Source organism: Gymnoscopelus braueri (genome assembly GCF_963280865.1).
Source record: "Gymnoscopelus braueri genome assembly, chromosome: 19".
In the NCBI taxonomy this organism is placed as follows: domain Eukaryota; kingdom Metazoa; phylum Chordata; class Actinopteri; order Myctophiformes; family Myctophidae; genus Gymnoscopelus; species Gymnoscopelus braueri.
Window position 1 is genome coordinate 18743032 of NC_137621.1, and position 27917 is coordinate 18770948.

Consider the following 27917-nt stretch of genomic DNA (forward strand, 5'->3'; position numbering starts at 1 on the left):
CCCCCAGTGCCATCTAGAAGGCTCTGGAGTAGACCCCTAATCGCAGTTCCCGCCCACTTCCTGGTTTTTCGTGGTGCCGGGAGGAACAACTCAATGCATTTTTCCCATTGACATTTCCAAAAATATTTATATCTATTAATTTAAGCCTCGAATCAAGCCATCATGACATGACATGAATCATGACCATAAAACGTTTTTTTCTGTGTTTTTTTTAAATTTTATATTTAATTATATGATATACTATATTTAATAAATACCCTTTGTTTTGCCGTTTTCAAAATAATAATAATCACAGAATCAAACGTTTTATGGTCATGATTCATGTCATGTCATGATGGCTTGATTCGAGGCTTAAATTAATAGATATAAATATTTTTGGAAATGTCAATGGGAAAAATGCATTGAGTTGTTCCTTCCGGCACCACTGATGACGTCGTTGTCTAATCCTTAGCTCTGCCAGTGCACCACCGTGGTACGCGTGCTGCTGGTGGTCGGTGCGGACTGGACTGGAGTCGTCATGAAAGTGTTTGTAAACAACAACTCATGCAGAAGGTGAGACATAAGTATGAAGCAACAACACTGCACTCTGGCCTTCTACAAACTATAGCAGCGTGTTGCACAGCGCTGCCACGGCTATGTGTTTGTGTGGACCGTTTACGTGTATCTGTCATAGAAGAGAATTTAAGAAATACAATCTTTTTTTTAAGGCTAAAGAGACAGCCCAGCTAGCTAGCGTGTTAGCTCGCTAGATAATAGCCCAGTGAGCCAGTGTTATCATTAGGGTTAGCTAGTGCTAAGCTAGCTTTAATATGCCTTTGTCTATAAACCGCCTTGTTTATGTCTTTTGATCATTATTATGACAGCTTAACACCAGGTAAGTTATATGATATAAACGCCCATTGATAAGCCAGGTTGTCGTGCTAGTTATGTCTGTGCTGGTTGTGTTTGGGTGACCGATATACCCGGCTTATTAATTGCGATGTCACTGGTGTTGTTTGTTCGTAACCAGTGGTGTAAAGTGCAACTAAGTACATTTACTCAAGTACTGTACTTAAGGACAATTTTGAGTTATTTTATTACTTTACTGGGGTATTTACAATTTTCAATACTTAACTTCTACTCCATTACATCTCAGAGGCAAATATTGTACTTTTACTCCATTACAATTATTTGAACACTATAGTTACTAGTTACTTCGTAGATTTTGATTAATATTACAAAACATTGACCACTTCAGCCCTGTGTATATACTTTGGCTATTTGAAAATACTCGATCTACAAGCTCATGACGCATTGTGAGCTTGTAGATCGGCTATTTTCAAAAGATCTTTATACATTTTGAACTTGTGAAATGGGACATTCTGCACGAGGAGTACTTTTACTTTTGGTACTTTAAGTACATTTTGATACAATACTTTAGTACTTTTACTCAAGTAATTTTTTTATTCCGGACTCACTTGTAACAGTATTTCTACATTGCAGTATTGATACCTTTACTTTTTCCACCACTGTTGGTAACTGATATCTTGTTTATTGTATAAGGGTCCAAATTAGCTGGTGCAATAAATGAACAAGCCTTCCTGGCGTTACACTGGAGTATACAACATGGATATATGTTTTATGTAGTGTAGTTTGCAAGTGGCTGTCAGTAAACATTATGCCATGTGTGTCAGATTACAAGAGAGTCACCATGTGTTTATATTCTGTAGGCGCAGCAAACTGGAGTCGGACCAATTGCCAAACATATCTCCAAGTTCCAGCACATCTTGTGAAGTATCGCCATTCTTGGGATGCGGAAGAAGCTTGGGGTCACGTTTTATTGACTTTTCAAAGTCGACAGGATGACAAAACAGGATATTAATGACTAAATTGGTAGCTATTTTCTTAGCTGCTAATATCCTCTGTTGAGAACTTCAAGACCGTTTTACTTTTGGGGCGGTAAATTCATTCAGTGAAGATGCCGTGGCCCTTTTCAGAGTCCATTAAAAAGAGGGCTTGCCGATACCTCCTGCATCGGTACTTGGGAAACTTTCTACAGGAGAAGTTGAGTTTGGATCAACTCAGCTTAGACCTCTATCAAGGTACTGGATCTCTTGCACAAGTCCCCCTGGACAAATGGGTACGTTTAAATAATGACAAAGAATGCCTCACATTAATTAAGTAGACTTCAATATGTGTACTGAAAAAGACACCTGAGCATTTTCCCCCCTTGTTCCTCAGTCACTGAATGAGCTTCTAGAGACAGCAGATGCCCCCTTTGAGGTAATAGAGGGCTTCATCCAGGCAATTTCTCTAACTGTACCATGGGCGGCTCTATTGCAAGAAAACTGTGCACTAGAGATCAAGGGATTGGAGATGGTGTTCAGACCCAGACCACGAATGGGTGAGGAAATGACACATTCACTTTTTTTCTTTAATGTGAAACTTGAATATTTTGGTTGATTAAGTGTAGGTTTTTAAGTGTGTCTGAAAAAGGATGCTTTACTGAACTATGAACAGCACATGCATAATATGTGTATACACATTATGTACACAGAGCAGAGACTATGGCTACAACAGCACACAATCGCACATTGGGGTTTTACTCCATGGTCTACTCTAAATATTCCTCGGGCAATGTTAGTAACACACTTTTAGGAAGCTTCAAAAACTGTGCATAATGTGACCTAATTCTGTGTGCAGCGTAAGCATTCATAATAAAACATTCAGTATAGAAATATCACAGATGACAGTATGGACCTGGACCACAATAGAAATATCACAGATGACAGTACTACTCTAAAGTGTAATGGTCTAAGACTATTGCATCAGAGCACTGAGAAGGATAAGAAGATTGTCACGGAAAGCAATTAGATTAAAGGTTTTGTTTAAGTCCATGAAGTACCACTGTATCCAATAGATCTGATGGATCCAATTGGCTTCTATTTGAATACGAAGACAGTCAGCATCACCCCATCGAGTATTAATTCATTCAATGGCCCCAAAATATTTATAGGATGTTATTTTTGGGTGAAGTGACAAGCTAACAAAGAGTTGTCATCTATGCATTTCATTGTATTTTTGTGTTCAATAATAGCCGTTCTTTGTGCATGTTTGGATAGACTGGGGGCAGTGATTTATGTGTACAAATATGTTGCTTACGAGCCTTAAATTTAAAATAGATTTGATATATATATATATATTTTTACATCTATTTGAAATAAAAAGTTCAAGTAATAAAAAGCACTATTGAGAAAAAAAGGTGTAATTTATTTACACATACTACGGCCCATTATGAAGTAGGCCTCATAATGTCCTCATCAGTGTAAAGTCAGTCAAATAATTGCAATGTTTCAGATCCTATATATATATGTGTGTGTGTGTGTATTGTAACAATTTTTATTATGCTTAAAATGTACATAATGGTTTTTCTTTTTGAAATACTGGCAGAGAAATTGTGTATGTCAGATTTGAGTCCTAACTATGATGTCAGACCAACACAATTATGGTCTTGGGGATTGCATTTCTTCTGGTCTCTGTATTAATTGTCTCGATTTAGGTGGTCTCAAACATATAAGGGATACGTTTTATAAAGATGCTAAGTTTGGTGGATTCTTTTGCTCTTAACCACATGAACCACGGTGCCCCTTTTATGTGCATGTATTACTATTAATAGGTGAACATTTGGCAAAAATAACGGGTCTACAAGCTCACAACAAGTTGTGACGCATTGTGAACTTGTTCGGTAAATACATTTTGTATAGAGGGGACATGGGGTCCAAGTATAGACCCCTGGGTTAGCTGGGTAGTGAGACCATGATCAACGGTCAAAGTAAGGTTTAATAAGCATACCGGCCAACACCCGATTCTCACTGAAGTCTCCCTAATTTGAACCCTTCTCCTGCTGTACTCCCAGTTGGTAATTTCTCCCGTTAAATCTCCCAAATTAATAATGAGAACTACACTTAAAAACTTCAGTCCACTTGGTGCGATAAACCTCCCATTTTGAACCCCTAATACATATATATTTTAACTGCTAGACACACAAACACAGTTAACACACACACATACACTCATACTTTCTCACAACACTTTATTTATTTTATTTTAGATGTTGACTTGTGATCACTATTTTCTTGTTAAATTCATCATTTATTTGTTGTTTGACATGCTTTCTTTTCTGTAGCCTCTGGCATGGAACCCATGTACTGGTCCAGCTTCATGACCAGCAGCATGCAGCTTGCCAAAGAATGTCTAAGCCAGAAACTTACTGACGATATGGGGGAGAGCTTTCAACCATTTGAAGGACTGGAGAAGTTTGCAGAAACCATAGAAACAGGTATATGTTATATTAAGTCAAAACTTGAACCGGTATTGTATTATGTTACGTACCTAGAATAGGTACGAAGTATGAATTGATCATTTCTTCTCTTTTAGTTCTGAGGAGAGTCAAGGTGACGTTCTTGAATACAGTTCTTAGAATTGAACACGTTCCAGAAAATTCCAAAACTGGAATTGCTCTTGAGATTCGGATCAACAAGTAAGGAGTTAATTCAGTGGGTCGACCTACAGTATTTGTTATTCCTTTGTCAATGTGTTATTGTTCTGAGTTCTTTAACAAAGTAATCTTTTGTTGTGTTCAGGATTGTTTACTGCGATGAAACGGGTGAGGAGAGTTCTAGTGTCAATGTGCACCAACCCACCACATTTGCACATAAAAACCTGCAGATGGAAGGAGTCACCATCTTCTGGGATGAATTTTCAGAAGCAGCGCGTGCTGGTTTCAAATCTTCACCTACATCTGCAGTGGGTTTAAAGCTTTCCTTTCTTAATTTCTTGGCACAAATTACTTTGATTCTATTATTTTTCTTTTATTAACTTAAGAACTTTTCTCTCTCCAGGAGACTGAGGCCAAGCTCTCCCCTAGCTGGAACCCCAAAATAATATGTGAGCCTCATCCCCAGTTCACAGAGCCAGTGTCCTCAGCTACAACCTTTGAGCCGATGCAGATAGGCAGCTTTGGTGGTAAAGTCGAACTGTCGCTCACCCTGAAGCATAACCTAGTAATGCCTGGAGCAAAGGTACATGTCTAATGCCTGTTACCTTTTAATGATAACATTGGCTCAATCTCAATGTCCGCACGCATGCAGTCAGGCTTTGATGCTCTTCCCTGTTAAGTCCATGAGGGCTGTCCCACTGTAGAATTGGCAAGTGCAAACAGGTTCTCCCACTGACTTTTTGACCCTTTTGTGGATACTTTACACACGTCCGCATTGCTGCAGACCTGGCTTGAGGCAATAACCCACAATTCCTAGCATTGTGAAATGAGGGATTACCGGTGAAATATCCGCCCCCAAAAACATGGAAGAAGCTTGCATGCAAGACGTTTACATGCAAGTAAAAACACATAGCTCACTAGTGATTCATAGCACCACTGTAGTGGTTTGTCCACAACCATCTCCTTGGTCTTGCCGGCATTGAGCTTGAGGCAGTTCACCTCGCACCACCTTACGAAGTCCCTCGCCATGTCGTTGTGCTCCCTCGTGTTTTCTGGAGGCGACAGGTCTTCGAGTTGAGGTTGAACAGGAAGGGTGAGCACACAGTGCCCTGGGGAGCACCCGTGTTGCTCACTAACACATCAGACCGACATCCCTGTAGTCTCACGTACTGCGGTCTACCTGTTAGCTAGTCCGTGATCCATGCTGCCATATCGTGGTCCACTCGTAACTGCAAGCTTCCCCGCTAGCAGGTGTGTTTGGATGGTGTTGAAGGCACTGGAAAAGTCAAAGAACATGATTCTGACGATGTTGTGTTGTCCTTGGTGGTCTCTCTTGCACTCATGCATTTACTCTGAACATGAAGTTGATGTCAATAAGAAATATAAGTTTGATTGATCAAATAATATCTTTTAACACCAAAAATCCTAATCTGATTCACTTGGGCCTAGAGATTAGATACATTGAGATTGGGCCAACTTTTAGATTTTCACGAATTGTCTCGTTTGACTTGATATGTGGAACATTTAGCCTTTTTGGCAGTCCCAGTCAATCAGTGATTAAAATTACTCTATGTATACTTTGCTTTTCAGCTGGATGTTGTGGGACAAATTGATACAATGATCATCCTCTTGTCTCCACGACAAGTCCATCTTCTACTGGACATGTTTGGAGCTTTTTCAGGTGGAGGTAAGCTGACGGTTGTTTAGAGATGTCTGTGGTTCCACCGCAACAACCATAAAGACAAATAATGTAGTTATTTAGGGTGAATGGAGCCTCTCTTGCTTATTTATTTGAAGGAGCACAGGAATGGGCCAAGGATAGGAAAAGTCGTCCCATGCAGCAAGAAGATGAATACCGGCTCCACATGGAACTGAACCGCTGTCTAAAGAAGGACACTGCTACACCCGGAGCTGACCCGGAGCTCTTTGAGAGCCAGACTACCAGAACCGTGTCTAGCCGGGGTAAGATTCCGCTTGACCACGTTCACACAGTGGCCATTTCCCTCTTAAGTCATACTTTGTGGTGCGGTAGGGTTTACTTTCCCACATCAAGTGTGACGTGAGAGCAAAATGGACATTGGTTTGAATAGCATCTTCAGTCCTACAAATCAGCTGTCATCATGATGATTACATTCTGTCTAATGACATCTGGTCTACTCACCAAATCTATGTAGGACTGCATCTTTTCTTTCGATAACTCTTTGAATTAATTGAATAATCGAGAAGCATGTTTCTTTAAAAAAGAAAAAAGCTTAACACACTATTTTATACTTTGACACGTTGTGAGCTTGCTTGCAGATCGACTATTTTTGCTACTTTTGAAAATTAGCTCGATTAACTGTTGCACCCCTCAAATCTATGCTTTGTGCAGAGGACGTGTTCTTCTCCATGGCCGACATGGACATGTCTCACAGCTTGTCATCCCTCCCTCCCTTGGGTGAGCCGCCCACTGTGGACCTGGACCTGTCTCTAAACAGCAACTACTCTGCCTCCCCAGTAGAGTCTCCTTCTGGCAATGCAACTGTAAATGCTCAACTCCTTCACTATGATTACACTTACATGTTAGAATAGACTAGAGTATTGACATTCAAGTTTATCTCCAAAGACCCTCAGTGGTCTTTGATGAGGCCCCTCATTAATAAATGTTGCCTTTATGTTGTTAACTTCTTAAGCCCTATTTTATGTCTTCTATGCCTTTCCAAACAATTTCTGCCAATATACATGGCCAAAATAGTGATGCCAGGTTGAAAGTTGTTAATTATGATTTATCATTGTGGGTATAGATTATTCATTAGTATTTTGGTCTGAGTTTATTATGTGTACTACCCATACGTACCTAATGTGAACCACATTTGGATGATATGACAAAGCAGGTTTAGCAGGTGTCTTGGTCTCACTGAATGTGTTTGTTTGTCCCTGTAGAATCTCTGGGAGGATTATCTGGACGTGCCAAGACAAAGAGAGAAGCTCACCAATGAAGGCCCTTTCCTGGCCCGGGATTCACAATTCCCCGCAAAATTATTGAGACAGACCTGTATGTACTGCAGCAGAATACATTATCCTTCCTGTTCAAGTCATATTATTGCATTCTCTGTATTGACCCTGAGATAATGATATTTGTTGCTTATTATCAATATTGATGATGGCAGGTGCTGAATGGACTCCCCTTCAGCTCATTTACACTAGACATTGTGACATTTTGAGCCTAAAGCCTAAGTTTTAGACCATTACATTGTCTGACCCTTCTCTTAAAGAATGTGAGCACGAAAAGTGTGATATTGCGCTTTTTGCTTGAGAATCTGTTATTTTCTGCAAGGGACACAGACTATGATAACCCTAACCCCCAAATAAATGAGTTGAAGTAGAGCCCTGCAGTGAACAGAATGTTTTTTTTAAAATTGTTTACTGACCAGAGTAACAAGACAATCTATCTACAGTACATGCATACAGTGGCATCATTGTTGTTGTGTTGTGTTTCAGCCCATCCATCCAAAACCCATGGTGATGAGTCGAGGCCAGAGCTGGTATTCAGGCTGACTCTGGGCAGCCTGGCTGTCTCTGTCCTCCACATTGACCCCCTGCCCCCACCAGATGCTGCTCCCAGCCCCCTTGCCCCCATGGCCACAGACTTCTTCAGCATGGTGGACCCAGGCCAGCTACCTGCAGCTGCTTTCCTCCAGTCTCGGACCGTGTTTGACCAGGCCTGCCCCCATGACCACCTCAGGTGTGCTTACTCACTAAACTCCTCTTCCACAGGGTTGGCACCAATATGGCGGGAGGGGACTGTCATTGTGTGCATTGATGCTTAACCAGGGTCTATCTCTTCAGGTTTGTGGGCCAGGATCTGAAGATAAGTTACGAGCACTGTCAGGGCTCCAGCCTGCGGACCTTTAGCACTGATGTTTCCCTAGGCAAGATGGAATTTGTTGAATGCCTGTTTCCCTCTGAAGCCACTTTCGATGGTTCCCAAAGAAGGGTTCAGTACACCGAGGTTAGGGTTCCCAACACTAGCACACATGGCATGGCAGCTTTGGATGATCAAGCACTGCAATTATACCCGACGGGTGCGTTATACCCGACTGGGTGCACCTGGCACAGCGTTTCCGAGCGTGTCTCACTAATTTCCCTGTCACACCTCAGCTCCTGACATTTGACACCCCAGCTGATGCTGATACGCCATCAACCACCTGCCTTCACCTGCTTTATAAACTGGCTGAGCGCAGAGGCCCTCAGGTAATAGCCTAATGCTTAATTCCGTCATGCGACTATATCGTGTGACAAAAATAGCAGATCTCCAAGCTCACTACACGTCGCAATGCAACGTGTTGTGAGCTTAGATCTGCTATTTTTGGCACGCGACCCCGACGCATGACAAAGTATAAAGCAGGCGTAAGCCAACACTCCTGTGCTCTGATCTCCAGCTCTCAATCACCTCTTATACTCCTTTGCACAGGGTGGCCAGGTGCGTCTAAGCACCATCCCCAGGAAGGCAGAGATTCAGGTAGACCTGGGTGCGGTCCGCTTCGAGCTAGACATCAGCATCGTAGACCGTCTTAACTCATTACTACAGCCCCAGAAGCTGGCTACCACAGAGATGATGGCTTCTCACATGTATACGTCCTACAATAAACATGTTAGCTTGGTAAGGACATCCTCTGAACCGCTTTCACTCTGCTGTCCCCATTTTTGGCATGTCATAGGGGAAAGGTTTCCAAAATGTGCTGATCTACAAACTTACATCACATCACGATGTGAGCTTGTGTAGTTTTTAGTTACTTTATTGACAAGTTATATACTGTATTAGAGGCCAATTATTTTGTTAGAGAAATTGTTACTAATGTGACATACATGTAGCATGTATCTGTCATGTGAATGATGTCACACTACAGTCTAACTCACCACTATCCCAGTCCTTAATCAAACTAGCAAAACCACTACACCTTTTCAGGTGCATATAAAATAATGTTTTACCTTAAAATGTCATTTGCAGCACAAGGCATTTGCAGAGGTTTTCCTCGATGACAGCCGTACACCAACCAGCTGTCACGTGTCATTGACGGTACTGGCCCCATTGCTGTGCCTGGTGGTCCGATTCCCCATCCCAGACCTGCGCTCGGATCAGGAGAGGGGCCCCTGGTTCAAGAAGTCCCTACAAAAGGAAATCCTGTACCTGGATCTGGGGGACCTTGAGATGAAGACTGAGTTCATGGGAGGTAGTTCTCCAGAGCAAACCAAGATGGAACTCACCTTCAGGGAGCTTGTTGGTATGTAACTGTAGAAACAAATTTGCCTCCAGCCTGTTGCCAAAGAACAGTTTTTAACTGAAGTATCCCTCTTCCACAGGGAGGTTCCAGGAGGAGCCTGGCCAACCAGCTGCAAGGTTCCTCAGGGTGTCCCACACCATGGATGGAGATATGACGACATCTGACAGCGGGAAATTTGACTGGCCAAGGTAAGCTTCTGGTGTAGCTGTAGTTACCCACTCAGAAATTACGCACTCAACCCAAAACTTTGACAAAGAATGCCACACTTGAGCAAAAGTAGATATCTCACTAGAAAATTACTACTTATTAACTGTGCATAAGTATGAAAAGTATCTCATATCAAATGTACTTATTAACTCATTCACTGCCTGAACTATTTCTGGCCGCGTTTGCCCACTGCCAGAGATTTTTCATTGAAAAAAAAAAGTACTCAGGAGCCGAGATACAGAATTTGTAAGTTTTAAGTTAACAAGGAAGTGGATGGGAGTCTAGATCTTCGAAAATTTATATCTCCTTGGTCTTTGGGTCAAATTTACGTTCTTGGCAGAATTGGTAATTGGATATAATTAAGTTTTTTACGTTCTAGGCAGGGAATGAGTTAAGATTTGAAAGTGAAAGTAAATGCTTTTAATCAAAAAAAATAAAGAAATTGTAGAAAGGTTCTTGACTGATGCTGTGCATTAACACATTGAATGCCAATCGCGTAGATCTACGCGAACCTATTTAAAGCCGCAGCGTGCCAGTCGCGTAGATCTACGCGAACCGCCGATTCCCATTGATTTTGCCCCAGGTGCACTTTCCGAATTTTTTTGATCCATTTCCGTTTCCGGTTTCCGGTCGGAAACAGAATTATTCGGGTTCCGGTTTTTTCGATCGTATCCGCTTCCTGTCTGGGATCCTGTTTATGGAATGTGTTAAAAAGCAATGATATTTAACTGTGTGAGTTTGGATGATGTTTTTCTTGACACCAGTCACAAAAAACATCTTTTATCGTTGTTCACTTGGGGTTGTCTGTTCACTTGGGGTTGTATCTGTGGTACAGAGTTGTGCTGAAAATGAACCCCACTGCCGTCCACTCCATCCTCGAGCGCGTCACAGCTGAGGATGACGAGGGAGGCGACGACCATTCCCCAGAGGAAGAAGAGGAGGAGGGAGCCGCGCACTCGCTGAAGGATGTCTGTGACTTTGGGAAACATGAACCGTCACCCTTTTCGTCGCGCAGGGTCATGTACGAGACTGAGGAGGTGTGTTGTGTCTTAAGACTTAGTGTGATGGTGTTTAGAGCAGCCCCCTTGTAGAACAGTGTTTGTAGTATGTCCCCTAAATGTTTGCCCAAATATGTATGTCCCCCAAATATGTGCCCAAATATGGGGTTCCACACCGCCCCTGACTGGCCTGGCCTCCAAGAACTCTGATCAGAAATATTGTACTCACAAACTTTACACACTGCAGTGCACACTTAGTAACCTGCTATCCATAGCTACTGACTGCACAGGGAAGTGATGCATTGTGAACCTTTTTTGGCTATTTTTGTTTGTTTCATTTATTTTTCATTTTATTAAAAATGTAACCTGCCCAAAATAGCGATGCCAGGTTGAAAGTGGTTAACAATGTGCCACATTCAAACATTGGTATTAACCTTTTGATATCCAGAATGGGTGGAGTTTGGCTGCTTTGACAAGCATGAAGCAGCAAAGTGGAACAGAGGTTTATTCTTGGTTGAATTCTATCCCAAATCATTTGACAGTTTGTCATTCTGAAACTGGTACGAGGGGTACAGCTATGCAAACTTGACCGACTTTAGACATGATTGCAATGACACAACTTTTATAAATGTTTCTATTTTTTCAGATGGTCATTCCCGGTGATATCGCAGAGATGACAGAGTTCCAGGAGAAAACCACAAACAACTCTCGTTTCATTCTTGAATTATGTTTACCCAATATCCAATTGGCACTGCCCAGCAAAACATTTTATGAAAAATTACACAACAGGTACAGAATTCATTCAATGCCATGTTATTTCTTGTTTCACATAAAAAATAGCAAATGAAATAGCATTTACGTAACTCCCCCCATTTGTCTTACAGAGTAAATAATGATCTTCTGCTATGGGAGCCCACTGCGCCGTCACCAGTGGAGACTGTTGAGAACATGCCATATGGAGTTGGACTGTCTGTAGCCAGTCAGTTGATCAACACGTACTCTAAGGACAGCTTCAGCCAGTTCCGCTCCACTGGGCCTGAGGGTGAGAGAACATTTATGATAAACACATTGTTTTGCATTTGATCAAATGCTAATCTTCTGTAATGTGACACCATCAGAGTGGGAAATATTATTTTCTTTACTATTTCTTTAATATCTTTTGACATATTCATCAGGCACTCATTAACTCCGTGTTGTTGATGATGATGATGATGATTATGATGTTTTTGCAGAGGACACCAGCGGCTCAGAGGAGGAGACCCTTCAGTACTACTGTCCTGCCTCTGAACTGGGTTTACGGTCTCGCAAAAAGAGAAAACCCAAGACGCAGAGTAAGTCGTCCCAGAGCCTGTTCTCTGTCATCCTCAGTGTCAACCACGGTCTCATATCTCTACAGACCAATGCTAAGGTAACCCTACCTTATACATTTGTGCTTTTTTTTCTTTTCTTTGTTATTCATATGCCGTTTGCCTTCTTGCTAATAGACTAGACTTTTGATGTGTCTTCCTTAGAGGGAGGATAAGACTGTAGTGAAGAACCGACACGGAGAGTTTTGGATGGAGGTGAAGAACGCAGTGCTGTTCAGTGTCACTCAGTATGAAGGCTACAAAGACCAACATTTCATCTGCTTCCACACCAGCAGTATCTGCATGTATCACCAAGGTAAACCAGGAATTTAAATGTTTAGTTGAACTGTGACCCAATGCAAAACTACTGGAATGCGGCTGTTTGTCGCAGACAGAAGACATGGGCAGTGGGCGTTTTCAATGCCACGTTGAAAACAGTTACATTGTTTATGGTTCGTCTGTGTGTGTCTCAGGCCTTGTGGATGGAAACACCTCTGGCTCAGACATCAAGTTGCCCTGCAGGACACATCCCCATTGGCTGGAGCCAGGCATCTACCAATCAGAGTCCTCTCCTGTCAGAGCGTCAACACCCTCAGAGGGCATTGGCCTGGAGGCTCACAGCATGCTGTCTGTTGCTGTCAAAATCTCATCCCAAAACATGGAGCGAAATGTCAAGGTCAGAGCAATACTAATCTGTTTACCAAGTTTGAATGAATAGATGTTGAAAGGAGATTTTTTGTGTGGCTGTGACATTTTTACTGACGGTTAATGTAGTCCAGGGATTCTCAATGCGGGTGGTAACCAGAGTGTCCCGCATTCACTGAAATTTCTACTGCTAAGCTAAGACACTTCATGCAATACCTCTTGTCAACCAGTGTGATCCTCCCTGACCACATCATCTAAATTTCTCAACAGAAAGGCAGGGAGACCACTTCCAACCACCGCAGTTGTTAGTTATATTGTGTTAACATACTCTTACTCTACCATACAGATTGCTAAAATAACATTTTATCCACTAAAGTAAGTTATGTTTTGCAGCTAACTATCTGTTTCCCATACAGGAGTTCTTGGTGGCTGTTGGAGTGAGGGGAGCAACACTCCAGCACAGGGTAGTCCCCTCCAGTTTGGGCTGGTATGACCAGGTAGGGCAAGATGGAGCTAGAACCAAAATAACTACCAGAGCTACTTTAGCTTTGTGTGAAAGGTTGTAAATAAAGTTCCTTAGGCAGCACAATATTAACCCCTTTCTTTTTGTGTATAATAGATTGTTGACTTCCTGAATGTTTCCGATGAGCCTGTGTTAGGATACACCCCACCTACGTCCATCACCACCCTACATCTACACCTATGGAGCTGCTCTCTAGATTACAGGTACTTTAGAACCAACCTGTAGTGTATATGAAAGTATTAAAGGACCATACCAGTGATCTTTACCCTATTGACTATGACTCACAGTATACTTGACATTACAATCGACCAATGTCCCTTGGTTTGTTAGATTTTTGAGTAAGCCATTGGATTCCGACAGTACAGTAAAAATAAACTTGCAGAGACTTGTAACTTACCATCATAGAACCTTTTTTTGATGAGCTCATAATCAGCAGATCATTCATTATAGAAATAATCATTAGTTGCAGTATAGATGACAATGAGGCACCATAGGAAGCACCATAGATGACAGGGAAGCACCATAGATGACAGGGAAGCACCATAGGAATCACCATAGAAGACAGGGAAGCACCATAGATGACAGGGAAGCACCATAGGAAGCACCATAGATGACAGGGAAGCACCATAGATGACAGGGAAGCACCATAGGAATCACCATAGAAGACAGGGAAGCACCATAGATGACAGGGAAGCACCATAGGAATCACCATAGAAGACAGGGAAGCACCATAGATGACAGGGAAGCACCATAGGAAGCACCATAGATGACAGGGAGGCACCATAGGAAGCACCATAGATGACAGGGAAGCACCATAGGAATCACCATAGAAGACAGGGAAGCACCATAGAAGACAGGGAAGCACCATAGATGACAGGGAAGCACCATAGATGACAGGGAAGCACCATAGTAGTAAGTATTAATCTGTCTATGTATTCTAATAAGTTTCATTTGTTTTGTCCTCTCAACAGACCCCTTTACCTGCCTGTCAGATCACTGTTGGTTGTAGAGACGTTCAGTGTGTCCAGCAGTGTCTCACTAGACCACTCTTCCTCTACACTCAGGTACAAAACGTTCAGGTCCTTAGTACGCTAGTTGCATTTTTATTTAAATTATCCGTGCAATTAATTTGCCCGAAAACATTTTGTTTTATTTTTGTCAAACTGTTAGTCTGTCATGCGTATATTCACACATAACAGAACATGTATATTATGTGTATTTGGAAGAAGGTCAATTTCTCGCCGCTCGGTGAGTTAATTTCAACTAGAAATGACAACATGACATGTGCTGGCACTTTTGACATGTGGAAATACTTAATGCATGTGTTATGGCAGGCCTTGTGACAAACACAAGTTAATAGATGAATATGGTTTCGTAAGGTGATACATAAGTCGGTATTTGTGAGTTCCAAGATGGTGATGTCCATCCAGCATAGGACCACACTGGCACAGCCTCTTCATAATCTACGTAAAATGCCAACAAGATCAAAGGAGCATTCCCAGACTCATGTTAAGACTGATTTATACTTGGTTGTCATGTCAACTAAAAAGATGCTCGGGCCTTGTCAGTTGGACCAGAGTAATATAGCCCTGTAAAATGGCCATATTACAGTATTGTCTTACAGTACTGTCTATTGATGTTATTTTGGTTTATAAAACAGACAATATAACAGAGCCACAACACAGATAGATCTTCAGTTACTGAAGGATATGTCATTACTGAACATTCTGTGCTTTTTCCAGGATAATTTTAGATGAGGCTGCTTTGTTCCTGTCCGACAAGACTAATGCTGTCTCTATCAATCTAACACGCGGTAGGAGAAGCTCTAATAAATCCTTTAATGTTTTTTTTCAAGATGCTAGTGATTTGATCGCCCTGACCTTTGTTTTACCCCACAGACTATGTACAGGTAGTGGACATGGGAACATTGGAGCTCAGGATCACAGCTGTCAAACCCGGAGTGGATGGAGTATTGGTGAGAAGATCATGCTTCTTAAATTAGAATTACCATGTTTCTGTGGAAGCCTTTTTCTACCAACTGAATAAAAATAATTGTAGATCGGCTATTTTCAAATAGCCAATGTATACTGCATACATTGGCTATTTTCAAACTGGTTTTGATGGGGACCCCCAGAACCCCCAAGAACCCCTGGGGGTCCCCAGACCCCACTTTGTGAACCATTGCTGTATGATTCTGTTTTCATCACCTTTTGTTATGTATTTTTTCTTGTTGGGGTGACAGACGGAGCCCAGATTCGAGCTGCGCTGCTCCAGTGATGTCATTCACATCAGAACGTGTTCAGACTCCTGTGCAGCCCTCATGAACCTCATCCAGTACGTGGCCAGCTACGGAGACCTGCTGCCCCCTGCTGAGCCGGAGGCTAAAAGCAGCACCACAGCGAGACCCAAGGTCCGTAGCAAGACCATCCAATGATCCGACATCACAGGATGCAAATGACCTAACTCTGTGGCTGTCACGATCGTGACATTTTAGTTGACAATTAATTGTCGTACAAATAATTGAATTAGAATTTTAATTGTGTTTTTGGCATTGAACATTTGAACATATAAATCAATGTATCAATTTATTCTTTACCTTTAGGCTTTGTAAACAAAAATAACAACAAATAACTTATTATACACAGAAATGACTGACAATGACCAGAACCAATAAACCAAATAAATAATACACTATGGCCAAAACAGGCCATGCATTTAATACTTGAATACTTGAAAAGTGTTTTTTTGAATAGCAAAAATAGCCGATCCACAAGCTCACTTCACGACGCAATATGAGCATGTAGATCGGCTATTTTCGCTATTTTTTACAACGGGTGAATGTATACAGTTGAATGGAAAAGATTCTGGCGATTTATGCAAAATAGTTGCGATGATCTCAAATCATAGCGATCAGGCGATTATGTAATGGTTGTGACAGGCCTAAAGTCAGGAAGTCTCAGTCTGAGTCGTATATCATTGGACAGGCGGAGTTCCCGAGCCGGCCACCATCTCAGACTCTTCTGCTCCCTGAGACTGACCAGCAGATGTTACAGGACCTGATGAGTGAAGCTATGGAGGAGACGGATGGGCAGCCAGCACAGGGCCCGCAACAGAACGGTGAGGTTGCTGTAATATTCCATTAAGACCTGAGGCCGAGGCCTTCTAAATCATTAGTTCTCACACTTTCAAGATTTTTTCAAAAATGTTCAAAAATAGCAGATGTACAAGCTCTCACGGCACAAAGTGACGCGCTGTGAGCTTGTAGATCTTCTATTTTTGAATAGCCAATGCAAAAAATCTAAAATGACACGGATGCTTTCCCGGTTTTAATGGGATATACTGTGGATCTACAATAAACCTTTCATTTGCTAAGGCTTTGTTCAGACTGCAGGCAAAACAGTTTTGTTTCTCAAATATGATTCAGGACTGACTGACGGACTGACACACTATTATACACTACTATACAAACTATTTGCAATTGATCAGATCGGATTAGTGTATTCAGACATCGTCGACCTAACTACAATGCTTACTGTGGGCGAGGCGTTGTTGTGAGCTTGTAGATCGGCTATTTTTGGCAAGCAACACCTTCATATGACAAAGTAGCAGCAATGTTGGTTGCTGCAGTCACAGTGGGCATTTCTCCATTTCTTTAAATAAGGGTGGCTAAGAGGGCTAGAGTGTCCAGACTGGGACACATATTTACATTTCAAACCACCTAGTAATGTGGTTCAAAGCTGATTGGCAAAAGTCTGTTTCCGTGTTTTTCTTTTGCTGTTCATACTTGATCAAACAAATCTACACACATTCAGGCGTGCATGAGGAGCGGAATCACGACCACGACCCTCCTCGCTCAGACCTCTTCCTATTTCCGGACGAGAGCGGAAACGTAACGCAGGAGTCGAGCCCCACCTACCCAATGCTTCACTCCCCCCTCATTACCCCTGTGCCCACCCTGGCCCAAGAGACCGACGACTTCTGTATCCTAGAGACCCCAGGCTCCAGAGACCAGGTAAGCATGGCTGCGCACAGACCTTTGGGTGCTCTAATGTACCCCCGCCCCCACACATACACACGTAAAATTATTACGATTAAGACATTATCCCTAAGAAATCTGTTTGATTAATGAAAATTCTATCTGTGGAACCTAGCAATTTCACACCTAGAAGCGTGACTGACATGCATGAGACATGCTAGCCATGTCTTAAAACCAGTCTTCTGATACATTCTCACAGTAGACTTTTGAAAGACTTTTAAAATACTTCAAATCTCACATCTAAAGACAATTTGTCACTGACTATAATATTAATCAAAGACTGGGGAAATTGCAGGGTCACTGTTTGTTGTTGCTGTCCGCTCCATGCTACCTATCAGCCTGTTTGGTACAGGAGAAAGCGCACCTATTGCTTGTTGACAAGGTCATCGAACTTCATATGAGCTTGAGAAAAAGACCGATACAAGAGTAAGACTGCTCAGACTACCACCTTACACCAACGGTCGAGATGAGGGGAGTGCAACTCGAGCAAAACTGTCATGATAAGATAAGTTTGTCTGTCGCTTCAAAGGAATGGTGTGTTTCAGGATCGAGATCAGGAGCCGGTGGTGAAGCGGTTGACTTCAGACATCCTGGAAATCAAAGACAACCACTTCAGTCAGCCTCTGGACAACAGTGACTCGAGCCGTGGAGCCATGAACTTCCCCGTTCCAGAGGTGCGTTACCTCGTCAGGGAGATCTCTGTCATCTGGCATCTCTACGGTGGGAAGGACTTTGGGAACGCTACTTTCACTGCCTCTCCAGCATGGAGCCGGGGGTGAGTCATGGACAATCCATCAGTCGTGCACAAATAACTGACATATTTATAGGGCTATGCTAAAAAAAAAGGCATATAAAGTGTATTCAAATATGAATGGACTTGTTTGATTTGTGCTTTTTTTTTTTATGGACATTCTTGCAGTTCCACCCCCCATAGTTCCCCTTCTCAAACTCCAGTGAGGCAGGGCAGGGTTGCAGGACGAGCAGGGGGCGGGAAAGGAAGGAACCCTGACGTCCTGATGGAGATCCAGCTTAGCAAGGTACAGCTCTTATATAGTTGTATAGTCATAGTCATCCAGCAAGTAACCATATTCATACAGAGGCCATTTTGCTCTTAAAGATGCAATCCATAAGTTTCATGTCTTATAATTGTCTTTGTGTCTTGTAACTTGGTTAACATAAAATGTTATTCTTTCAAATAATTTCTCGATTGTACGCTCAATGTGATGGGTTGTTGTTTCTTTTTTCAGGTACGGTTCCAACATGAGGTGTACCCTCAGACTCAGGCTGCTCCTGGGTCAACAGCGGATCAGCCAGTGTCCCGACAGGTCTTCATTGTACAGGACCTGGAGATTCGAGACAGACTGGCCACCTCGCAGATGAACAAGTTCCTCTACCTGTATTCTAGCAAGGAAATGCCCCGCAAAGCCCACTCCAACATGGTGAGGAAAGCTACATTGGTCACTGCAACACAATCACATACTGATATACTGACGATTAACCACTGGCAACACCATTTTGGGAATGTCATTATAGGCAAAGATTTTCAAAAACGTTTTTTTTGTCTTTTGTCACAAATAGCAAGTAGATCTGCTATTTTTGCTATCATCATACTATGAAGTATATAGCGGTAAGTGGTTAAACAGGTGACAGAAACGTTATCAAATTACATTATAGCAATTGAATTATTGGTTTAGTGATGTTAACTTGCACATACTGTATTATAAATGTTTAGATGTTTAAACATTTCTAATATGTGCAACTTCTTTTACGACTTCACCAAAATGACTATTTGTCTTTGTTCCATATTATGCTGTAAAGGAATGTATGTTTTTGACTGTTGGGTAAATATATTCAAGTTTGTCTGTTTCAGTTCAGTTTACGTAGACAGACAAACAATGAAAACATTTGTGTTTACCATAATTTTGTTTTATCTTTCACTGTCATCAATTATCCCGGTCTGGTCCTAATGCTGTGATAGGCATACTGGTGTCGCAGTGTACATGTTTGGCCAGTGAACTCTCTACCCCAGTCAAAGACGTTTTACAGTCAATATATTCAAGGTTGTCTGTTTCAGTTCAGTTTACATCACAGACAGACACAATGAGAAAATGTGTGTTTACCATAATTTTCTTTAACTTTTACTGTCATTAATTTAATTAATTGAATAATTTGGGGCGAAAAGTGTTGACAGCTGAATGTACAGCCTTACATATAGCATTAACACAGAAGAGATCTGTGTTTTTTACACAGTAAAATCCTCAGTGTGCTACAAAGTCAGAGTCATTGGTACATCTGTTACTCCTAGTTATATGACGGTAGACCTGTCAGAGGGACCAACGTGTGTTGTGTGAAAGCCATTGCCTTATGCTGTGCTTTTCTGTCTGTTAGTTGACGGTGAGGGCGCTGCACATGTGTCCAGAGGCAGGACAAGCTCCCCAGGAGTGTTGTTTACGCGTTTCCCTGATGCCCGTTCGTCTCAATATTGATCAGGTACAGAGCTAGGAACAGTTCACCCCAAATACAAAACATAAACATATTTCCTCTTTTCTCTGAGTGTTATCTATCCATGCAGATGGTTTTGATAAGATTTTCTTTCTAGATTTGGAGATGTCTGTCGTCAGCCCGATAGCAATGGAGCTCCATGGCATTTGTTTTAAATGTTTAAAAGTCAACAGTAACGTCTCTTTCCCAGAAAATCTTGATACAGTTACTCCTGATAATCCATAGACCTTTAAATGAACAGTTTTTGATTGAAAACTGTTTTCTATCGAAGTACACCCACCAACTTTCTGTTTTTGTGGAAAATATGTTTTTCTTTTGTGTATTTTGGGTGAACTCCTCCTTTTTTAAATGATCAAATCCTATCTTGAATAAGCAACATCCAGTAGATTTCTACATGACAGACACATAACCCTTTTGTTTGCAGGATGCATTGTTCTTCATGAAGGATTTCTTTGCCAGTCTCGCTGCAGAAGTTGAGTATTTCTCTCCACCCGAACAAGAAGGTAAAACTCCTTTTACAATGGCTTCTCAACTGTTCTGAACATTCAAACCCAAACCGACTCGGGTGAATTGAAGCCCGAGCCTGACCCAAGCCCAGTCATCACATACAATACTGAGGCTGGGACCAACCAAACCTGAAAAAAACTAAACATGTTGATTATTGCCAGAAAAGGCCATGGAATTTATGTATGCGGCGCCTCAAATCACATGGCAAATGAGAGTGAGAGAGAAAATAGTTGCTGACGTCTGCTTTAGGCAGATCGTTTGACCGTCATATAATCCTTGTCAGCGTGTGTTGCATCTACTGCAAGATACAGATTATTTGTGACAGACACTGACTGTGGGCAGCACACACGCAAAAAACATTCCCGCCCCCTTCCACTCTCATTAAGTAGATAATTTCTCTTGATATTATCCCTCTTTACTTCACCGTTTCAGTAATGCAACTAATGGTGCACACTTGGTAGTTCTGTTTCCATATACACATACATTTACATTTTAAATAGAACCCCACAACATTATTACCACATCAAAATAGCAAACCAAAAAGCTGGCAAATGTACATGGCTTTATATTTTTGGTTGTTGTGACTCATGAGATGATGTTGGTGGGCATTCCTAAGGTTATACAGATTTGTCTGTCTGCTCACAATGTTAACTCGGTGCTTAAACTTGTATTAGTATATTTTTTATAGTTTATTTTATTGTATTTATTTATTTGCACAGCCCGAGCCCTACTCAATCCCAATCAATGGGAATAAAGTGTCTCAGGCTGAGGCATGGAAAGAAAACAGTGTTTAAACTATTCTCATGTCGACATGTTTTGTCCACAGCTCTGTGCGTATCAATGAAGAAGCCAGCTGCCCCAGAGATCTCCTGCAGCTTCACTAAGCACCCGGGCAGCAGCCAGGACCCTGCTCCCATCATCTCAGTGCCTGCTCAGAGACGCCTCAGCCACAACGGTCTCACCACGTCTGGACAGGAGGATTCTAACGAAACCGATGCTGCTGTTCCTTCCTTTACAGACCAGCCCATATTCTTTAGGTCTGTGTATCTTATAGCTAATCGTGACCCAACCCTTTAAGACTATTGACAAACATTTTCAAAAACGGCGTATCTACAACTCTCGTTGCGTACTTGTAGATCTTTTTTGTTTTCTTTCTATGCAACACCATTGTACACTTGATTATGAAATAGACCTTATTTGGTTATTAAGCTAGTGGGTGGCAGATCAGTGTGTGTGTGTGTGTGTGTGTGTGTGTGACGATTGTCTTGTTTTCCATTAGGGAGTTTCGGTTTACCTCTGAAGTTCCCATTCGCCTGGACTACCATGGGAAACATGTGTCAATGGAGCAGGTATGTGGTCTCTGAGGGTTGTTATAAAGTGGGCAAATACTATGTTTTGTTGTTTGTCTTGTGCTTGTGATGAATAATATTAGGAATGTTTTTATTTCAGGGAACATTTGCAGGGATCATAATCGGGTTGACTCAGCTGAATTGTTCTGAACTGAAGCTACGACGGTTGTGCTATCGACAAGGGTATGTTTAATGCACAGCGGTAAAGTACCTGCACACCACCACGGAGTCTATGGGTTCAAATCCACCGTGGTTTATCCGCTATAGCTTCTATAGGAACACAATTGGCCCGTGCTCTGGTTAGGGATATTTGTCTTTCTATTCAAATAATCGTTTTTTCCTTTCAGACTATTGGGTGTAGATAAACTCTTCTCCTATGCAATAAACGAGTGGTTAAATGACATAAAGAAGAACCAGCTGCCTGGACTGTTGGGTGGAGTGGGACCCATTCACTCTCTGGTACAGTTGGGTGAGTAGAAACTGTTCTAAACTAGAACCCGGCTTCTACAAATAGACAGGCAGGGTACTGAATTTCTGTGAGGTCACACAGATGTATACTTCATTTCTCATTTGATGATGTTGGCATCCTACTGTAATCGTGTTGGCAAAATGTGTTATCCTGATAAGTAAACCAAATTGGAACCATTTCATTCTTCTGCTCTCTGTTGTATTTAGTTCAGGGATTCAGGGACTTGGTTTGGCTCCCAATAGAGCAGTACCGGAAGGACGGTCGGATAGTTCGTGGGTTTCAGCGTGGCACCGCCTCTTTTGGGACTTCTACTGCAATGGCTGCTCTGGAGCTCACTAACCGTATGGTGCGGACTGTCCAGGTGAATTGTCCATTTCCATTACAACTATACATCAGTTAAAGTTTTAGAGATGGGAAACTAACTAACTAAATAAGACATCAGTAACTCCGAGTCCACCCCATGAGGAATCAAACAATTACACAACTTCTGTCCTCCCATAGGCAGCAGCTGAGACGGCGTACGACATGGTATCTCCGGTGCCCGACGAGAGAGAGACAAAGAGGATAAAACGCTTCTCTCATTACGGTTTGGCTCATCAGCCTGTGGACCTGAGAGAAGGAGTGGCCAAAGCATACACTGTTGTAAAAGAGGTAAAACTACCGAAACTGATCTGAGTTGCCCGCATCACCTCCATCAGTATCTTGTCTGTGTCTCCCTTTCTGTAGCCAAGCCAAGACTGAGGCTCGGTGATGGTTTGGTAATGTGTTAACTGCGGCTCGGCCGCATAACAATTGCATAACAATTCACTCACCTCAACTCCTTCATGGAAAGGCTAGCCTTTTCCGAGTGATGTAAGCTAAACACGTTGCCTCTTGCCATAAAATAAAGCACTTTTGAAGCCTAATTGAGGTATGGACACGTGTAGTGGACGTGTCCGCCCACCATTACTTTTGCATGCCCACCCAAAATAGCAATCCTGGCGCCACTTCTGATTTGGAGAACAAAAATCAACAACCATTTATTTTGTATCTGCTTTACGACAGCCAACTTTATGGCACTCTCTCCCTACTGCTGCACTAGCATCTTTGTGTGTAGGCAGGTATTTTAGAAAGAAATAGAGGGTGATTGATGATAGTTAACTACTGCTCTGCTGTGCGCAACTCCTTTCAATCCCCAGTCTGAAATTGTCAGTCTGAAATTATCTAAGTTGGAGCGACCCAGATAGTTTCCCCTCTTTGCAATCAGTCGCTCACAGGAATAATTACAACATGGACATGGGTACTGGACAAACTAGTGCGACTGAAAAATTAGTTTCAGAATCAACTTTTCATTCACCGAGCGAGGGACATACGGTAGGCTGTTTTTCCAAATAAGAAGAGCATGCTAAAGCACAAAACTCACTTCATAACATTCAAAACTCACTTTATAACACATTTCTCTTTCTTGCGTACCTTAAAGTTGGACCTCTTTTTCCTCTCTGTTGCTGCCACACACACACACACACACACACACACACACACACATGCATAGAATAGGCTATAATGCTTTCCATGTAATCTTAAAACAACATTTGTTCAGTGAAACATTTTATAGTTCTAGCAGCCACTGAGACACATGAAAGAAGTTAGGGGAAAAAGTGAGCGTGTGCACATGCACAACTGGTCTGGCCTGCATGTAGTCGCATTTTACACAATCCGGCTCGTGACCTAAAATGATGCGTTTGACACCCCTGACTTAAGCCCCATACTTTGTTGCACAACGATATCACACAGCAAAAAGAGACTATCTACATATAAGCTTGCTTGTATATAGACAATTTTCACTAATATTTAAAATCATTTTTGCTTATAATTCTCAAGATTGGGACACCAGGTTACACTACGATGCTACTGAGCCGTAGCCATTGTCTGTTAATGGCATTTTATGTTGCGTTACAGGGAATCACAGACACTGCACTGACCATCTATGACACAGCAACCCGAGAGCACGAGCAGCGTGGCATGACGGGGGCAGTGGGCGGGGTTCTGCGACAGCTGCCGCCGGCGGTGGTCAAGCCACTCATCATGGCCACTGAAGCCACCTCCAACGTGTTGGGCGGGATGAGGAACCAGATTCACCCCGATGCACGCCAGGAGGAGTCTCAGAAATGGAAACAAGGGGAAGAGTGATTATTGACCATATTGACAGAGTGGCCATTTTGCTTTTACCTCACACTCGGGATGGGGTCAGTTGGACAGTAAGTACACTGCAGCACTGTAACTGGAAAGGGGATGATGGAGAATTGTCTACCCGTGAATTTGGGCCGAATGCCCATACAACGCTCAGCCCTTCCTACAGTACATGAAGTCTGATCAGACCTGATCTGTCAGTCTTGGTGTAAATAAAGTCATATTCATCTCATAGGACTTGTGGCAATTTGAGCTAAAGTGATTCAGCTTATTAGGTTACAGTACCTGTTTCCCTGTTTCCCTTACAGTGCCTTCATGGTCATTAGCATTATGTTTAATCAAAGGGACTTAATGGGAAATTGATGCCGCTCAAGGCCACCTTTTCTCCAGCTTTATGTGGATTACTTTTTGTTTAAAGATTGGGTCGATGTTAAAGCAAAATAACTGAGGAAAACTAGAGAGGTTCATGTGCTCAGTTGAGTGCATATTGTTTCTCCGCCAGGCCGGCCCGGGTGTCCAGTCTGTGATGTCAGTCAGCTACAATGTATCTATGACGTATGACTCCATATTTGGGCCTGGTTATGGCCAAATCCAACTTCCATTAAAATAATGTTACATATTTCAAAAAATATAAAAAGAGTGTGGGGACAAAATGCATGGAGGTACTTCCATGGCCTACTGCAAGTGTACACATGAAATTTGTCACTGATCGATCCAGTGGTTAGCGAGATTAGCCCCAGTAAACACACAGACGAGGGGTATAAACATAATCTCCCCCTTTGCCTTGGGGCTGGCTGAGATAAGGATGCTCTTCAGTTTCTTCCTTTTGATATACAGCAGCTCTGTGTACAACTCATCTGTGATCAGTCACCCAGCATCCTCTTATCCTATTTGGTGTCAATAAACACTAATATATCTTAGGTGTTATGTCCCTTAATTTATATTGTAACATGTTTTTAGGCCTTGTTTCTTACTTGTTACTGTGTCACACTTCATGTAGTCTCGCGAGCCAGACAGTTACCTCCCACAATTTTCAAATGCTTCGGTCATAGTCTGGAGCATGGAAGTGCTGAAAATTATTGGTGTGTTTTAAAATATATTTTCGTGAACGGAAATTACAGCTTATTTTCTCAGCTTTTGGGAGATGTAGTTCCAGACTATATAGCATTCGGAGATTGTGGAATAGTAGTGTGGCCACGCGAGACCACAGGGACCCTCATATAGGATTTGTGTTGTTAAAATGTTTTTTTTTAATCTTTTTTCCCCTTTTTTTTGTTTTTCAAAAGCAATACAGGTTTTATAGACAGAATAAAATGATTTCATAAAAACTGTAGTCGTACTGCATATCAACCCCTGATCACCAACCCACCCCATCAATCCCACATCAGCTGGTCCCTCATTAAAACAAAAAAACATTTAAAAAATGAGTGAATAGATCAATGAATAAAAACAACCTTTGTATAAGGCAATGATGTTAGTAATACAACAACGAAGTAGCAGGTCAACCACACAAAGCTGTGTAACTTTCACGTCTACCCTGGAATTGAACCTGGGACCACACAAGCGAACCAGAAATTGTTACTGTTGGTATAATGAAGCACATGTTTGGGAATCGCAAGGCAAGATATTTTGATTTGAGTTTCATGTAGTGGAAGAGCAGAGAGACCACCTCCAACCACTGCACTTATCTTGTATTACCAAAACTAAAATGGTCTCACCCCAAAAAGTTATGGATTGCAATTTTAAGCCCCATTTTATACTAATACTTAAATCTTTAAAGCCAGAAACAACAGCCGATCTACAAACTCACAACGCATTTTTTAAAATATATTACTTTTTATTTCATCTTATTAATGTTCTCCTAAAATGACATGCCCAAAATAGGGACGGCAGGTTGAAAGTCGCTAATGGGTGCCTGGCTACATCATAATGATTTGTCGTTAAGCGTTGAAGTGAAGTACAGTACACCACACAATAGCGTCAGGCATTTGAAAGTAGGCAAGAAGTGATCCCCCCCAGTCCCTATAGAACTTTTTATCTGACCCACAAGACTGAGTGACACATTTGTAATTTTAGATGGGACATGTCTCTGAGCCATTGAGGGTGTTGATATAGCGTAGTCTGCTTCCATCTGCATAAGATCTCCCATTGTGCCAGAAGGGAGGCAGAGGACAGAACTTGCTTGCCTGTCAGTAATCCCTCAATGATGCTGAATAGCACTATGAGTGGGCTAGGTTCTATGACACAGTCTAGAGCAGTGACTCTGAACCTTTTTTAATTTCATACCCCCCCCCCCCCATTTGATAGGAATTTTATCTCTGGGATCCAAGTCTACACACTGTACACCCTCTGTGTTAGTTTAATTTTAATGTACAGATCTGTTAGGGTCCATTTGGTTCATAACTATCAGTCATTTAGCTGGGGGTCTCTGGAAACCCCAAGGACCCCTGGTGGTCCCTGGACCACATGTTGAGAAGCACTGGTCTAGACTAGAGTCTGTATTTTCCAAAACGTTTCCAGACTGGACACAGTCAGAACATGCAGTATATCAGTAAGGCATTGAGGCTTATGCATTTGTCAGAGACATTTAGAGAAATAAACCGGGATATATTTTTGGATAACTTAACATTTCTAACCGCTAGGCCAAGAGGAAATCCCCGCTTGGCCAGGGTACCGGTATATGTATATTTGCTTATGAGCATCATGGCGTACCTCCAACCACAGCAGATTTATTTATTAAAATAAGTTCCAATTACAGATTTAAAGTAGTGCATTTCATCCCTGGAATAAAATTATTAATCAGCACTTTCAAGTGATATGATGTTTCACAATGTTATTGTTGGCTGTAATCATTGTTGCAGGCTAATGCACACTTTTCATGAAGGCTGCTGGGATTGTTCTATACAAAACGTTTACCTTTGCTTAAGACCTTAGCCAAAGTCTTAATGTGCTCGTAGGGTTTTTATAAGTGTATGTTTGATATTTGGTGTGATTCATTGTAATCCACAGGCTTTCAATTTCCTTGTTTATGTGGAAATTAAGAATATTGTTTCTTGTACATAAGTGTACAGAAGATTTTGGGGGAATTTGTATTGAAAGCATGAAATTATCTTAAAGGGAAATAAAAAGTGTTAAGTCCACCTTACCTGGAATTGTCAACATTCTTTTTACCCTTGCCTTTCTATAATATGCCAGGTTGCTAAACTTGTATAATGTAGCAAACCACTTGTCTAATTTACAATATGACAAATTGGATATTTTATTAATTGACAAATATTGGGCCATTTGTCAGCTTTCTGTGCTGAAAACAAACTAATTAGGCCTACCCATTTTTTCTGACTTGAACCTGATTTTAGAAAGTGTTGGTAAAAGAAAGACCTTAACTGCAGATTTTTTTCCCCCACATACTGTAGTTTGAAACAAGC

The 27917-nt window shown here is 41.8% G+C and overlaps 1 protein-coding gene across 2 annotated transcripts; it reads left to right on the forward strand.

The window, feature by feature from the left end:
* Positions 1-472: 472 nt before the first annotated feature.
* atg2b (autophagy related 2B) lies at positions 473-27637 on the forward strand. 2 transcript variants are annotated; one of them, XM_080413990.1, is made up of 43 exons: positions 473-552; positions 1710-2119; positions 2221-2383; positions 4166-4318; positions 4417-4519; positions 4623-4785; positions 4881-5060; positions 6068-6164; positions 6275-6439; positions 6849-7000; positions 7400-7511; positions 7958-8201; positions 8306-8468; positions 8618-8710; positions 8931-9119; positions 9468-9741; positions 9821-9929; positions 10784-10985; positions 11593-11735; positions 11831-11988; positions 12179-12354; positions 12458-12608; positions 12766-12968; positions 13354-13434; positions 13557-13663; positions 14432-14524; positions 15203-15273; positions 15359-15435; positions 15703-15870; positions 16445-16577; positions 17273-17472; positions 18042-18271; positions 18416-18533; positions 18744-18935; positions 19885-19986; positions 20423-20501; positions 21332-21542; positions 21785-21854; positions 21955-22037; positions 22202-22323; positions 22530-22684; positions 22825-22974; positions 24262-27637. In XM_080413990.1, the coding sequence occupies exons 2-43, from the start codon at positions 1958-1960 to the stop codon at positions 24490-24492; spliced, it is 6228 nt and encodes a 2075-aa protein (XP_080270116.1). In that variant the 5' UTR covers positions 473-552; positions 1710-1957; the 3' UTR covers positions 24493-27637. The 2 variants fall into 2 exon arrangements, with proteins under 2 accessions (XP_080270116.1, XP_080270117.1); XM_080413991.1 differs by lacking the exon at positions 473-552 and adding an exon at positions 615-874.
* The last annotated feature ends 280 nt before the right edge of the window (positions 27638-27917 follow it).

What these genes read in the sequence shown, in the direction of transcription:
- atg2b (XM_080413990.1), top strand. Translation starts at nt 1,958, where the DNA reads ATGCCGTGGCCCTTTTCAGAGTCCATTAAAAAGAGGGCTTGCCGATAC. An exon ending in GTTTGGGCTGGTATGACCAG is followed by an intron (nt 13,435 to 13,556) that starts GTAGGGCAAGAT and finishes TGTGTATAATAG; the next exon opens with ATTGTTGACTTCCTGAATGT. An exon ending in TGGAGATCCAGCTTAGCAAG is followed by an intron (nt 18,534 to 18,743) that starts GTACAGCTCTTA and finishes TTCTTTTTTCAG; the next exon opens with GTACGGTTCCAACATGAGGT.